Source organism: Trachurus japonicus, chromosome 3 (assembly GCF_045865225.1).
Source record: "Trachurus japonicus isolate A0001 chromosome 3, Traja_1.0".
Lineage (NCBI taxonomy): Eukaryota > Metazoa > Chordata > Actinopteri > Carangiformes > Carangidae > Trachurus > Trachurus japonicus.
The window spans coordinates 4,513,355-4,529,236 of record NC_140909.1 but is presented as its reverse complement, the minus strand read 5'-3'; the positions used below and the strand labels follow the sequence as shown (position 1 = coordinate 4,529,236).

At 46.3% G+C, this 15,882-nt stretch overlaps 1 protein-coding gene across 1 annotated transcript in view; it reads left to right on the top strand.

The window, feature by feature from the left end:
* LOC146989450 (protein TANC1-like) overlaps positions 1-15,882 on the top strand; it is an 87,713-nt gene that overhangs the window by 28,344 nt on the left and 43,487 nt on the right. The window contains 3 exon segments of the mRNA XM_085773012.1: positions 9,937-10,053; positions 11,766-12,056; positions 13,864-14,027. Of these exon segments, the coding sequence (XP_085629138.1) occupies positions 9,937-10,053; positions 11,766-12,056; positions 13,864-14,027 (572 nt within the window).

The window sequence follows — 15,882 nt, the reverse complement described above, 5'->3', positions numbered from 1 at the left end:
GCTTTATGTGTAACATATATTTACTTTTATTATGGGCTAGTACTGAACTATAAGACATATTATTATAGTTATTTGTTATATTGTTCTATGGCCCAGCAGGTAGAGTGAGTTGTCCACTAATCAGAAGGTTGGTGGTTTGATTCCCGGCTCCGCAAATCCACATGTTGAAGTGTCATTGGGCAAAATACTGAACTCTACTGTAGATATTACAATACAACCCTGCTGTAAATAACATACATATATATATATTTATCCAGTATTTATTATTTATCTCATTGTTTATTTGCACTACCAACTGACCACCTTAATCCACCTGCCACTTTACTCAATTATATTTGTGCTTGTTCGGTTCGTTGTTGTATTTTGTTATTGCTCAGTTGTTACTGTTCTCATTCTGTATGTCTTTTTACAGTATATATATACTATATATATATGTACAAGTGAGTGATGATAAACCAGAGTCAAATTCCTTGTTATGTCTGCACATAAATGTGATTCTGAGTCTGATAATTGGATAACTGGTTTAGATTTGTGCTGGTTATGTGTGCATGAGTGAGATAGAAATGTGCACAAATGTATGTTGTTGCGTTGTGTGAGCAATTTGAGACTAGAAAAACTCTCTCTATATAAAATGCACGTCCATTTATCTTTACTATTGTGATGTATGTTTCTTTTTTGTTTTTATAATATTTAGCTCCAAAAAAACAGATTCATAAAATATTTCATCCACTAAATATTAGTGCAAACAAACAAATTAAGAAAAAAAAAGAAAAAAACCCCAGAAAAAACAGACTTCAGGCTCAGAAATGAATCATCACCTCCCACAATGTGAATGTAAGGAGGTGAACTTATCCAAGGAGCCTCCAGGAGGCGCCCCCTTGTTGTTTTGCTCTAGTACTGTCAGTGGCCTTCTTCTTTGTTGGTTGTGGCCATTTTAGGTCACAACCTGATGTTTTGTGCTAAGGTAAGCAGCTAGAGCTACATCTCTCCACTAGAGATGGAAAAATAAGTTATAGTTTGTCACTATACAGGTGATTGGTTTGACAAATATGAATGTTAGGAGTCATATTAATGTGGGGATTCTGTTATGGGTGCAAGAGACTTCTGGGGGGTTTGTTAAGTTTATTATGCTGGAGAAATGTGTTGGTTCTTTGCATACACACACACAGAGTCTCACTCACTCGCTCAGTTACAACCACACATACTCTTTCAATCACCCTGGCACACACCTGTTACCTGCTGCTTATACTGGTTACGGGAAGGGATTATGCTGGAGGTTTTATTGTTGTGTGATATGTTCTTGTTTTGTAAATGTGACAACCTGATGTTTTGTGCTAAGGTGAAGCCCTGTGATAAAGACCAAGCAACCCAGATCCTGTCTCCCTGCCTGGTTCTTCCCTCCGTCTTCCACCGCAGCCAAGGAATAAAAATACACAACGCAGAGACTTATTAGGTAGACCGAGGGCCTACTCTGATCCAGGCCAGAGGGAGCCGACCTCAAGGGTTACAACTGGTGCCGTGACCCGGATCTGCGGATGCCACAAAGGAAAGAAAGAAAACATTACTGTGTCTGTAAACATATCCTTTGAGTTTTGTTTCGTTGAAATTGCTTTGATGTTGTTTACTAACATATGGGGACTCAGCTAATTATTATTTATAAGTGAAAAAAAAAAAAAATCTATATCGCTGTACATCACTGTCCATATTTGCTGCATTTATCACCATCAAACATTCACCCCCCAACTTCACCATCATACATGCACACATTATTCCCCCAGTTACCTGCACCTAAGCTATCTGGACACAGCACTTTTGAATTCTGACAATGCAAAGTCCTCAGGAAGATACCCCTCGTCGAGCACCAACTGAAATTAACTCCGCTGTGAGACAGACTTTAAATCAAAGTGCTGGCACCGTGGACCAAGCTCGTAATGTCCAAGCCTCAGGTGGGTGGTCACCTCATTGTGTAGTTGATATCAAACATCACATGGACCCCCAACGGGTTGTCAGGCCCAAGACGACACAGGGGCAGCCCCACCAGATAAATACTGCACCGCCCTACGAACCACCAAGCCAAGCCACCATGCAACCTGCATCTACCACCCCCAGTTTTGGCCCTACAGTGTTTCCCCCTGCTGGACGCGCCCCCGCATCCAGTGTTCAGTCTCCCCCAACCCCGGGACCCCCCATACTCAGCCCAATATATAGCACATATGATGTCACAGGTTTGATTAAGGCTCCAACGGCGATGGAGCAACATCGCCCACCTCATATCCAAGCCCCCACTACTGTAACACCAGATCGTACGGCCATTATTCATGCCCCAACACCCATACCACTAGCACAGACCGCCAGGTACGTTCCACCACGCCTGACTCATCACCCCCCTGATGTAATGCATGCTTCAGAGTTCCTCACACAAACAGGGCCCGCCCAAGTGATTCAGCAGGAACCTCCTACCTCTGTGCCAACCCCACCAGTCTCCACATATACCCCTGTAACCGGCATTTATGACACTGCCTCAATCATAATGCCAGACCCCACAGCCATAGTGCATGGTGCTGCTGCCAGCTTGCCAGTCCCAAGTAGTCGTCCCCTGGGACGGGATGTCAGGCATGCCCCACTATCCCAACCACACCTACCCCCTGACAGTGTGTATGTCGCTCAAGCTCACAATATGTATGCACTTCAAGCAAACAGTCCCTACCCACCCGTTCTGACACACCCCCACGGAAATTTGCAGACATCAGAGCCACAATTTCAATCCACCACGCAGATGCCTACGATGGTGATGGATAATACTGTCTTGCCCACTGACTGGTACGCCTCCCAAGCAGCCATGTTTAAGTCACAAAATCCCCTGTTGCCAGGCCCAATTCCAGCAATGTCGACATCTACGCCCACTTATCAGAATGTGCCCCCCGCTGTGTTTCCCACCATAGGACATGCAAGATACAGCCCTAGTCAGCCTGCACCTGTCGGGTTCACACAGACGCATCAAGTGAGGAATGTGCAAATCTTCAGTGGAGGCCCTGATTGTAGAATCCTCATTGAAGACTGGATACGTGATATGCAGTATCTTCTGGATGCTGGAGGGCTGCCTGCACATCTCTGCTTTGCAACGATCGTGCGCCATCTGAGTGGTGAGGCCAGGAGGCTGGTTCTAAATCTCCCTCTCCAGGAACAGCAAGCGGAGAGAGCATTTGATGAACTGAGAGCTGAATATGGAGACTTGCAAAGGTCACTGGATCCCCTGGCTGACTTTTATGAGAGGAGCCAGCGGCCCGATGAAACAGCTTGTTCCTACGCTATCGCGCTAGAGGCCACCCTCCGTTCGGTGGAGGAGTCCCAGCTTGGAGGCCAACCATTCCCAGACCGTGATGCCAAACTTACGCGTCAGTTCCTGAGGGGGTTAAATGACGAAGGAGTGTACCTTAGGATTGCTCCCTTGAAACCTAGGCTCATGAGTTTTCGTGAACTTCAAGAGGAACTACGAAACCTAGCAAGGGAAGTGAAGAGGTTTCAGCCTCAACAGAGATTAAAGAAACCATTCACCCAGGTTCATGTAGCTAACAGGGAACAGCAAGGGACAGCAAGGGAGACGACTGATGCAGCGAAGCCCTCCTCTGAGCTGTCTGTATTGACCACACTGGTACAGAAGCTAGCTCTGAATCAAGAGGAACAGGTCAAAAGGCTCGCACAGATGGAATCAACATTAGCTTCCCTACATACCTCTGCATCAATCCAGCTGCCGTCTGTAGCAAGGAGTGACAGTGAACCTGCCACGGTCGTGTGCTATCGATGTGGGCGGGCCGGACATGTGGCCAGAGTATGCAGAACTGTACTGCCCAACCAAGCGTACACCAACCCCCAGCAACCCCGTGCTGTTTCTCAGGAGGCGAGTGCAGCACAGACCGGACATTCTTTAAATGCTTGAGGCCTATGGTAGAGGGGGCAACCATGGGCAGGAAATTAGGTCCCCAAGCGGAAGAGCAAGGAGCAGAAGGAACACCCCTCGTGGGCCCCAGGAATGAAGGGGATGTTGAGGTCAATGGGAAAATGTGTAGGGCTTTAATTGACTCTGGCTCACAAATAACCAGCATTACCTATGAGTTTTGGCATAAGCACCCTGAATTGTGCCAGCAGAAGCTTCAGCCTTCCAATATTCCAGTCGAAGGGGCGGGCGGTCAGGATGTCCCTCACCAGGGTGTGCTACTCGTCAGACTGAAGGTTCTGGGCAAGGAATACGCCAGTGTACCAGCCTTTGTTGTTCCGGAAACAGAGTACAGGTCCATGGTGCCTTTACTGGTGGGGACAAATGTAATACGAGCCTCCAGACAACACCTTCAGGACACTTACGGTCTCCAGTTCCTCCAACGCATCAAAGATAGTCATCCAGAATGGCATGCTGCACTACTTGAGATGGACAAGACGGCACCTGGTGGTCCAGAAGGCAGAGTAAGCCCTGTTCTGTATTATGGAGAGAAAAGATTGGTCCCTGCGGGCAGAGAGACTGTAGTGATGTGCAAGGTAATGAAGGGACCTAAGAAAAAGGCATATACTGCCCTGGTTGAAGCCAAGCCCTCTCTGAAGCTTCCAGTGGGCCTAGTGGTTGGCAGGGTCCTGGCTAATGTAACAAAGCAGTATGTTCCTGTCCGAGTGATGAACTTGTCTGAACAAACTGTTGTTATTAGATCCAACACTCACCTGGCAGATGCTTTTTTGGTTCAGGAGGTACTGCAAACTGGGAAGGGAGACCAGGAAAGGAGTCACAACAGTGAGATGGAGGTGCCTGGTGTGTGTCAAATGCATGAACAAGGGGTGGGTGGTAGCAAAGTCCCCATAGCATGTTGTGTGGATTTGAGTGGAGCAGCCATGGATGATGAAGGGCAGCGTTCTAGGCTCAAAGAGCTGGTGGAGAAGAACAGTGATGTCTTCTCCAAGCACTCCTTGGACTACGGACACACAACTACCGTCCAGCATGAAATACCCTGGTAGATCCAAAGCCATTCCGACTCCCCTACCGCAAAATACCACCCGCCCAGTGGGAGGGGGTCAAGAAGACTCTCACAGAGATGGAAGAGGCGGGTGTAATTCGCCCAAGCAAGAGCCCTTATGCTTCCCAGATGGTGGTGGTAAGGAAGAAGGATGGGTCTCTGAGAATATGCGTGGACTATAGGAAGCTGAATGCGTGCAGCACGAGGGATGCCTTTCCGTTGCCAAGGATAGAGGATGCACTGGAAGCATTGGGGCAGTCCAAGTACTTTTCTACCCTCGACCTCACCTCTGGGTACTGGCAGGTAGAAGTAGCAGAGCAGGATAAGCCCAAAACAGCTTTCAGCACGCCCATGGGGCTATATGAGGCTAACAGGATGCCGTTTGGGCTGCAAAACGCCCCATCAACCTTTCAGAGATTGATGACCTGCTGTTTTGGTGACTTAAACTACATCAACCTCCTCATCTACCTTGACGACATCATCGTCTTCTCGAAGACCTTTGAGGAACACCTGGAGAGGCTTCAAGTGGTGTTCAATCGGCTACGTGAACACGGGCTGAAGCTGAAGCCCTCCAAGTGCCATTTGATGAAGGAAGAGGTTCAGTACCTCGGGCACCTGGTGTCAGCTGAGGGTATCAGGACTGACCCGGAGAAGATAAGCACTGTGATGGACTGGAAACACCCCACTAACCGCAAAGAAGTACAGCAGTTCCTGGGCTTCACAGGATACTACCGGCGGTTTGTGGGGGGCTATGCCAAGCTTGTTGCGCCTCTATATCGTCTCACCTCAGGTGACCCGAGAAAGAAGAAACGGGGGGTCAAGGCACCCTGGGTCCCACCACCCCACTTTCTTTGGACGGAAGAATGCGAGGCTGCATTCCAAGGTTTGAAGCAGAAACTTACCACAGCCCCAGTCCTGGCCTATCCAGACTACAATCTACCCTTCTTGTTGCAGACCGATGCATCCGGTGAAGGACTTGGGGCAGTTCTTGCTCAAATCCAAGATGGGAAGGAGCGTGTTATCGCGTATGCCAGCAGAGGGTTGCATCCATCTGAAACACGTTACCCTGCGCACAAGATGGAGTTTTTAGCTCTCAAGTGGGCGGCAACGGAGAAGTTTTATGATCACCTGTATGGGCACAAATTCTCTGTCATTACGGATAACAATCCACTGAAATATGTGATGACAACGGCAAAACTGGATGCAACGGGTCAGCGCTGGGTGTCCCACCTGTCAATGCTTGACTTTGACATCCAATACCGTCAAGGGAAATGCAATGCCAACGCCGACGCTCTGTCCAGACTATCCAGTCAGGAAGTCGCACAAGCCCTTCAGACTTGCCCACAGCGAGTAAAGCCCAGGAGGAGGTCTCCAAGGTTGGATGAGGCAGAGGAAAACGCTGCAGGGGTTGAGACAGATTGTCCTCCACAACCATGCAATCCTAATCCGCAACCTGAGTCATATGATGGCATCGGAACAGACTCGCTGCCTGCAATGACAAAGCAGCAGGTTAGGATTGACCAAAGAGATGACCCTGTGGTTGGACCCGTTTTGCACCATCGGTCCCTTAACACCAAACCAAAGAGAGGAGACGGTGTGAAGGGCGGGGCACAGGTGCATGTTCTCCTGAAGGAATGGAAGAGGTTGGTGGTCAAGGACGGCATCCTCTACCGCAAAATTAAAGATGGACAAAGAGGGTCAGTTGAACAGCTGGTGCTGCCCGAGAAGCTACGTAGCTTCGCCAAGACAGCCCTCCATGATGATTCAGGACATCTAGGCCTAGACCGCACATTCACACTGATGAGGGAGCGCTTTTACTGGCCCAGGATGTTCCATGATATCAAAGCATGGTGTGAACATTGTGAGAGGTGCTGTCTCCGGAAGACTCCCACAGCAGGTCTTAGAGCCCCCTGGTCAGTATCCACACAAGCGCACCAATGGAACTGGTCTGTATAGATTTTCTGACATTGGAGAGGTCCAGAGGCGGGATTGAGAATGTGTTGGTTGTAACCGATCACTTCTCTCGTTTTGCACAAGCTTACCCGACCAGGGATCAGAAGGCTCGCACAGTGGCGAAGGTGTTGTGGAGGAACTTCCTCTGCCGTTTTGGGTTTCCAGCCAAGCTTCACGCGGATCAAGGTCGCAACTTTGAGAGCGCTGTAGTGAAGGAGTTGTGCAAGATCACTGGAATCACAAAGTCCCACACAAGCCCATATCATCCTCAGGGGAATGGAACCACCGAGAGATTTAATAGGACCCTGATGGATATGTTGGGTACACTGGATCCACAAGAGAAGTCCTGCTGGCACGAACATGTGGACGCCATGACGCATGCCTATAACTGTACGCGCCATGACTCAACGGGATACACACCATACTTTTTAATGTATGGTAGACATCCTAGGCTGCCCATTGACCTTGTCTTAGGGCTGCCAGAGAGTGTAGAACCATGTGAGTACAGTGAATACGGTCAAGCCCTTCAGCAATGCCTGAGTAATGCTTATGAAAAGGCCAACCAGATGTCCAGGCACGCAAAAGAGCAGCAGAAGAAACAATATGACCGCAAGGCGAAGACTCGAGACTTCAAGCCTGGGGACAGGGTGCTTGTTAAGATCTGTCATGTGGAAGGCAGACAGAAGCTTGGAGATAGGTGGGAACGCCAGCCCTACATTGTCATAAAGAAACAGCCTGACATACCTGTGTATGTGGTCCGGACTGAAGAGGGAGACAGGGAGAGAGTGGTCCACCAAAATCTGCTCACCCAGTGCATGTTCCTCCCCCTGGAGCCACAGCGGGAGGTGTGTATAATAAGGGAGCCAGACACTGAGGCCGGCGCTGATTGCAGTGATACAGAAGCTATGGAAGATGTTCGGTTGGTGGACCATGGGAACACTGCAAGTGAAACCCAGCCGAAGGAGAGGTATACAGGAGGGAATCAAAGCGAACTGGAGGACGAGGGGGAGGACGAGTGTCTGGGACAGACTTCAGGGATTGGAACTGAGCCAAGGGGGACCGGAGGACGGAAGGTGGCTCCCAAAGAGCCTGTGCAAGGCAGGAGAAACCCGCCCAGAGTTAGACGCCCTCCCAAGAAGTTGTCCTACCATTCAGTACTGGTGAAACCGGTCTCGGATCAGCAAAAGATAGAAATAGGACGCAGACTGTGGCAGGAGGCCAAAGAAAAGAAGATGGGGGCTGGTAAAGACTGAACATGACACATTGCACATATGTTGCACTTCACACCTCATATCAGGAACACGTTGTGTCTGGTTGTCATGGGGGTGTTTGGGAGGGGGGTTGTATGAAATGGCTGGGACGCCATCACTGAAAGAGGGGGTGGGTGTAAGGAGGTGAACTTATCCAAGGAGCCTCCAGGAGGCGCCCCCTTGTTGTTTTGCTCTAGTACTGTCAGTGGCCTTCTTCTTTGTTGGTTGTGGCCATTTTAGGTCACAACCTGATGTTTTGTGCTAAGGTAAGCAGCTAGAGCTACATCTCTCCACTAGAGATGGAAAAATAAGTTATAGTTTGTCACTATACAGGTGATTGGTTTGACAAATATGAATGTTAGGAGTCATATTAATGTGGGGATTCTGTTATGGGTGCAAGAGACTTCTGGGGGGTTTGTTAAGTTTATTATGCTGGAGAAATGTGTTGGTTCTTTGCATACACACACACAGAGTCTCACTCACTCGCTCAGTTACAACCACACATACTCTTTCAATCACCCTGGCACACACCTGTTACCTGCTGCTTATACTGGTTACGGGAAGGGATTATGCTGGAGGTTTTATTGTTGTGTGATATGTTCTTGTTTTGTAAATGTGACAACCTGATGTTTTGTGCTAAGGTGAAGCCCTGTGATAAAGACCAAGCAACCCAGATCCTGTCTCCCTGCCTGGTTCTTCCCTCCGTCTTCCACCGCAGCCAAGGAATAAAAATACACAACGCAGAGACTTATTAGGTAGACCGAGGGCCTACTCTGATCCAGGCCAGAGGGAGCCGACCTCAAGGGTTACATGAACAACACTACAAATGTGTACAAATGTCTCACAAAGATTAATAAGTCTCCGTACGTTTCATCACACGGGACTTTTTATTTCTATTTTCTCAGTCTTTTATCAGTCTGTGCTTTTCTGCATCATGACATCCTAACACACTGAAGACCAAACTTAGGATCCAAGTTAATTATTCCAAAGCCAAGTTTTTTTTTTCTTCTTTTTTTTTCTTCTCCAAAATACCCATGGACTAAAGACTCGACATTAAACAACGTCTTTGCAAAACTGCAGAAAGTAAAGTCAGGCTGACCTGCTGCGCTCTGCGGAGGGAGTGGGTGGACGGACGGGGCCGATTGTGGGAGTGAAACTAACTCTTCCCTGTTGTTTTTCTTGCTCTTCTGTATCTTCGACGCGTTCCTTATTTGACTTGTTGTTCGTGCGCGTTTGTTCGTGCATTTTGTTTGGTTATTGACGGCTGACAGATTGTGTGTGTGTGTGTGTGTGTGTGTTTTTGCAGCAGTTGTCACAGATTTGACGTCGCAGCAGCAGGTCTGTGCTGCAGATTACAGAGCGGCACATGAATTGTGTTTTGCTCTTCTTCCTCTCCTTCCTCTCCTTCCTCCTCTTTTCTTTCCTCAAGGTCATCGAGTGTCTATCATCCAGAGCAACAACTGTTTATGTCTCCCGTCTCCATGGAGACAATAATTGACTCGAGCAGTGAATTTGACACTTGCGTGGTATGCATGTGTGTATCTTTGCACATTTTCCTGCAGCTCTCTCTCACACTTTTGATCCGTTTCCTCCTGTTTGTGTGTGTGTTTGTGTGTGTGTGTTTGTGTGTGTGTGTGTGTGTGTGTGTGTGTGTGTGTGTGTGTGTGTGTGTGTGTGTGTGTGTGTGTGTGCGTGTGTGTGTGTGTGTGTGTGTGTGTTTGTGTCTCTCTCTGCAGCGACCAGCTCCACTCGACTGGAGGATTTGACTTATCTGGACAACCACAGGGCTGCGGGACACAGGGGCTCGGTCCGCAAACACAACACAGCTGGACGCACAAATGATGACGCCAAAGGTATTTTGTGTGTGTGTGTGAATGTGTGTGTAAATATGCACAAACCAATCTCACAATATTCATTCTTCTGCTGCAGCTTTAAAGGGACATTGTGTAACTTCTCCTGTTATCTATTCACATAAATCGATTATTTGGTTCTTCAGTCTGTTTTTGCAGACGGCCGTCGCTAACAAACCAGATGTCGTTTTAGTCACAGAAGTCCAGAGAAAGCCGGTAAAACAATACCACATCGCCATGGCAACATATCGTCACGTGTATTGTTTTGCCTCGTGCTGACGGACCGCTTGTTTACATAGAGGCTTGTTTATGCCGTTAACGTGCAGCGGCTGTCGTCCGTCTGCTGTCTGCCCGATTTCAAGTGAATGCAGCATGAAAAATACCATTGAGTTGCTTGCGATATACAACCGCAACGCTAGATGGGAGGAATTCCTACACAATGTACCTTTAAAGGAGAATTCCAGTCATTTTTGCCCCCATAAATCGTTGTCCTGATGGTCACCCAGTGTTGGGGGGGAAACAAAACAAAAAACTCGACTAAAATTGATGCAGGCAAACCAGAGTTAGGCTACACCATGGCTAGACGTTTCAGAGTTGGGCTATCTGAGGTGAGTGAATACATGCAAAAACACAAAGTTTATACTGTTTATTTAAGCATTATATCACGACAGGCCGTGGGTGCAGATTGGAGAGGAGGAAGGAGGAAGATTTAAAGGTGCATTCCGGTCATTTTTTACCCCTAAATCGTTGTCCTGATGGTCACCCAGTGTTGGGGGGAGCAAAACAAAAAACGCGACTAAAATTGATGCAGGCAAACCGGAGTTACACCATGGCTAAATGCAGATGGTAAATGCTCATTATACCACGGGGTTGTCGTCCCTCCACTTCGCGTCGGGCCGAACAACGCCCCTTAGCCGTGGTAGAATGAGCATAGACCACGGACTGGAGTGATATATTGCTTTTATAAAACGGTTACTAATAAAGGCAATATGAAAGAGGGATACGCAATCAATTTCATGTAGTTTTATTCAACCAGAAATACATATTATCCAATAAAATAGCCTCACTGTGAAAAAACTAGTCCCACCTCTCCAGACGTTAGCTCCAAGTAGCTCTGTCACTGCTCAGTCCCCTCTACCATTGTTAACCCTCTGGAGGTCAAAGTTCACCTTCAACATGTCAATTACACTACTTTACTACATTTTTAACATCCTAAAAACATCAACTGTCTGTTGCTACGGACTGCAACAGTCCGTTGTCATGGATACATGACAACAACTTCCATTCATACCAGTCGTACGCGCCTGAGGCGGAGTGATAGCCTACGCTGTGATAAGGCTTTAGAATAGTAGCCGTGGTATATGCTCATTATACCACGGTTAACAACCAATCAGATCGCTGGATTTCACCTTTCCGTTTTATAAACTCAGTATAACCGTACAGTGTATGAGTTCAGTGGTGTGTCATAAGGATTCGAGTCATGTACCATAGAGTGTTCAATGTGGTTGAAAAAATTGCCCCCATAGTTTAGCGTTGTCCCGATCACTAGCGCCGTCTAGCCATGGTGTAACTCTGGTTTGCCTGCATCAATTGTAGTCGTGTTTTTTGTTTTGCTCCCCACAACACCGGGTGACCTTCAGGACAACAATTTAGGGGTAAAAAATGACCGGAATTCTCCTTTAAATCTTCCTCCTTCCTCTCCAATCTGCACCCAGGGAGGCTGGTGGCGTTCAGACAGGCCGACATCATGCTGAAGCCGCTGCTGTTCGAGGTCCCCGGCATCACCGCCGACACGCCCTTCGTGGGCCGGGATTGGCTGTTTGCGCGTCTGGAGGAGGTGCTGAGGAAGACGAGCAGCTGCGAGGGGCGCGGCGCCGTCGTCGTCGGCAACGCGGGGTCCGGGAAGACGGCCATCATCTGGCGCCTGGTGACGCTCAGCTGTCACGGCGTGCGCACGCCACAGGGGGGTCCCAGCGTCCCCCAGAGCCCCGGCACCTCCCCGAAATGTAAGAATCCTCAACTGCACCTTTAATCTCTGACACTACAGGTGAATAGGGTACAAATTTTAACTAACACATATCACCATGAAACTTCCCAAGTTTAACACTCACATTAAGACAAATATTTTTTGTATTACAAGTTTTGTCCAATTTTATGTTTAAATATGTAAATGAGGCAATATCTGATGAAATATGCGCTAATTTGCATACATTTCCAGAACCGAAATCTGAAAAATGGATAAAGCCCCTTTCAAAATTCTTGTTTTATTTTGTTGACATATTATAGAGTCAAAGGTTTTTACAGAGGGGATTTTGGATATCTCTTTTTATCACTTTGTAAATGAGAAAATACTGTCATCAGCCCTAAAAAAATCTATTTTCGCCCTGTTTTTAGGAATAAAACGTTGTATAAATCAGGCTGTGAATGATATATCAACAACCCCCTCTGTAAAAAACCTTCAGAATACAGACAGGAATAAAACTGGAAGGTTTGGTGTCTGTAAGTGCTGCTGAAGTGGAGATTTCTAGCTCAGAGTCTGAGGGAAAACTCATTTTGAGAAAACAGCCTTTAAAGACTTGTACTGTAAAATTCCATAGACTGTTAATGTAAATCATACTTTTATGATTGGTTGCTGATACAAAGGAAATGACCATTTTTGGAGCCTACATAATTGTTCAGGAGAGAGAGAGCTTTACAATGATACCTGACATGACATGGGTCAGACTAACTTTTGGTGAATTTAGGAGAAATTTACTGATGAAAGAGACAAAATGAGTAAAATAACCACCTTTATGTGGATTTCCTACCATTTCTTTCGACTTTTCTGAGAGAATACATGTTAAGGAAGAAAAATAGCCCCAAATCTTAAAATTGCTCAGTGCATGAAAAAACAGTGTTTTTGCCTGTTAGTGTCTCGCCGAATTTATGTAAAAGTAGAATTCATACATGCATCCAGTAAAGTCAGATTCTTGTAACATAGTGGGAAAAAATACGGCTTTTTTTGAGAAGGAGTTGGTATCTGGGTCACGCACTCTTCTTTCAAGTTCCCCCCTGAGGTTTCTCTGCTGATTGCAGTTGTGTAACGGGACTGAGATTGTTGTTTTTTTCCTTCTTCTCCTTCTTCGTCTTCGTCTTCTTTCCATGAGTGGCACTCGAATTGTTCTTTTGTCTTGAGGGAAAAAATAGAAAACAACCTCTAATACAACAGCAACAACCAGTTTAAGCACATTACACAATAAATGGCGTGTTGTTGTTGTTCTTGTTGTGTTGCTTTGATGGGGTTTTTTTTTTTGTAAATGAAACGCATCACACCTGAAGATAAAAAAACACAAAACAAAAGATGAGTTGATGCAGATGTGTTTTATCACCTGATGTGCCTGAATAAGAAGCAACTCAGAGGGAAGAAGCAGCAGAAGCAGCAGAAGTACAGTCCCATCACAAAGACAATACAGTGTCATTCATTTTTCAGCATCATTGTATAATTCATTGATATCTGTACTGTGTTGTCATTTTGACTTAAACCTAACAGAGGGGGTATAGTGTACGATGGGGGGTGTTGTGAGGGAACAAACACTCTGGCTGCTGGTTGGTTGCACTTAATGTCATACTGTAGTTTCCACTAGTCTTGCTTACAGATGTACTACTAATTAACTGCAGCAGTTTAATTGTGTTTCTTCGTTGACTTCCCTCCTGACGTGCTCACACAGGAGACTTCATCCAGCGAGTGTGAATGTAAATGGCAGCTTTTTATTGCCTTTGTTATTGTTATTGTAACTGTTGTTGTTGTTGTTGCTGCTGTGTTGACGTGTGCAGGTGGGGATAGGACGGCTAAAACAGCCTCCAAGCAGCCGGCCGACTCCCAGTCCACCCAGACTGCTGCTGCTGCTGCTGCTGCTGCTGCTGCTGCTGCTGCTGCTGCTGGAACAGGCAACGGAGCGGCGCAGAGGAAGGAGGCTCTCCGATGCCTCGCTGCCAAGGTACGTTAGGCTGCATCACTCACTCACTCACTCTAACTCCTCGTGTTTGTGTTGTTTCTGCACTCGTGGGAGGAGACTCAGACTCACAGTTTGAAAACTTCACATCTCTGATCGCAAACTCTGACCTGCAAAAGCAAAAGTTTGACATTTTCTTAAAGGGATTTTTTTAAAGTGGGGTTGTATGATCTCCAAATAGCCCCTAAGTTCTTTAATTGCAGTAGAAGACTCTCTGCACTCCTCCCGTTAGCAACGCCAGCCCATAATAGCCCTGCCCAGAGATTTACAACATACAGTGTTGTGAACAGACCCAAAGAAACGGCCTATTTTCACGGCCTAAAAGAGGTTTTACCTGAAAAAAAACACAGTTCCATTGTTCACTATAATATAATTTTTTCCAGCCCCTCAAAGTGCAGGAAAAACACAGTTTTTATTTGGATCTAACCAACTCACGTATCCCTCCGCCCAGGGTTAGCGCCCGCCGATCAGCAGTTGGTTAGGTCCAAATAAAAACTGTGTTTTTCCTGCACTTTGAAGGGCTGGAAAAAATTATATTATAGTGAACAATGGAACTGTGTATTTTTTTTCAGGTAAAACCTCTTTTAGGCCGTGAAAATAGGCCGTTTCTTTGGGTCTGTTCACAACACTGTATGTTGTAAATCTCTGGGCAGGGCTATTATGGGCTGGCGTTGCTAACGGGAGGAGTGCAGAGAGTCTTCTACTGCAATTAAAGTACTTAGGGGCTATTTGGAGATCATACAACCACACTTTAAAAAAATGCTACTATCCCTTTAAGTGCATTCATTCGCTTTTTTCCCTGCAGAGGTTTGGATGAGAAGACCGATAAAACTCAGATACTTTTCTGTTCACTAATTATAAAGTTAAGGCTGAGAGACACAGTTCCTTTCCTCTCTGTATGATTCATATCATGCTAGTGAGCTGTAGAGGTGCAGGTAGACGGATAATGTTCCCTGCACACATACACACTACCTGTTTCACCTTGTTTCCTGTCTTTATGCTAAGCTACTGATTCATTTAAAGACCCCATGAAATGAAAAATGTATTTCCCAGCTCGAGTCCTGTATCCACATGTCAATTGTTCACTCTTCTCTTGATATAAACCAAATCAATGTCCAAAAATACATATTGTTTGACTATTTTCACATCAAAATCGATGCACAAAACATATTCAGTCGTTTGATGATTCATCCTGCACACACACATGTTTATATTCCTTTTAAAGGGATAGTTCAACATTTGGCAAATTGGCCCATTGCCATAATCCCTATAGTCATAGCAGTAGGTTTGTTACCTTTAATTGTCGGTGCAAGCTGTTTTATTATGAAATAATAACACAACGTTACCAGACAGAGTTGTTTTAGAGGGAAATTCATGCAAAAACCACTGATGCGCGTTGCCTTCAGGGACAGTTTTTCATCATCAGTCTCTGTATTTCCCTCTAAAACAACTCTGTGTGGTAACGTTGTGTTATTATCTCATAGCGTGGTGAATGTGCAGGTCACAACTTGTCCACCAGAGCGTTGTGGAGTTGTTGGATTGTGTATTTGATGAGTTTGATGATGAGGGAAACCAAGAAATCCCATTATGAGCCTCCGTAGCGTAGCTCTGAGCAGCTCACGGCTCTGCTCCGCCGTTCTAAAAACAGCTTGCACCGATGGCAATGGGCCAATTTACCAAAATATTGAACTATCCCTTTAAAACTATAAATTATTCAACCTCGGTGCTGGACCTGCTAACTAAGGTTTGAGAGTTTGGGCTGTACTGTAGTTTCTGTTGTGTGAACTTGAACTGCAAACTTTTCAAAATAAAACTCACTGTGGACAAACTGAGCATATTT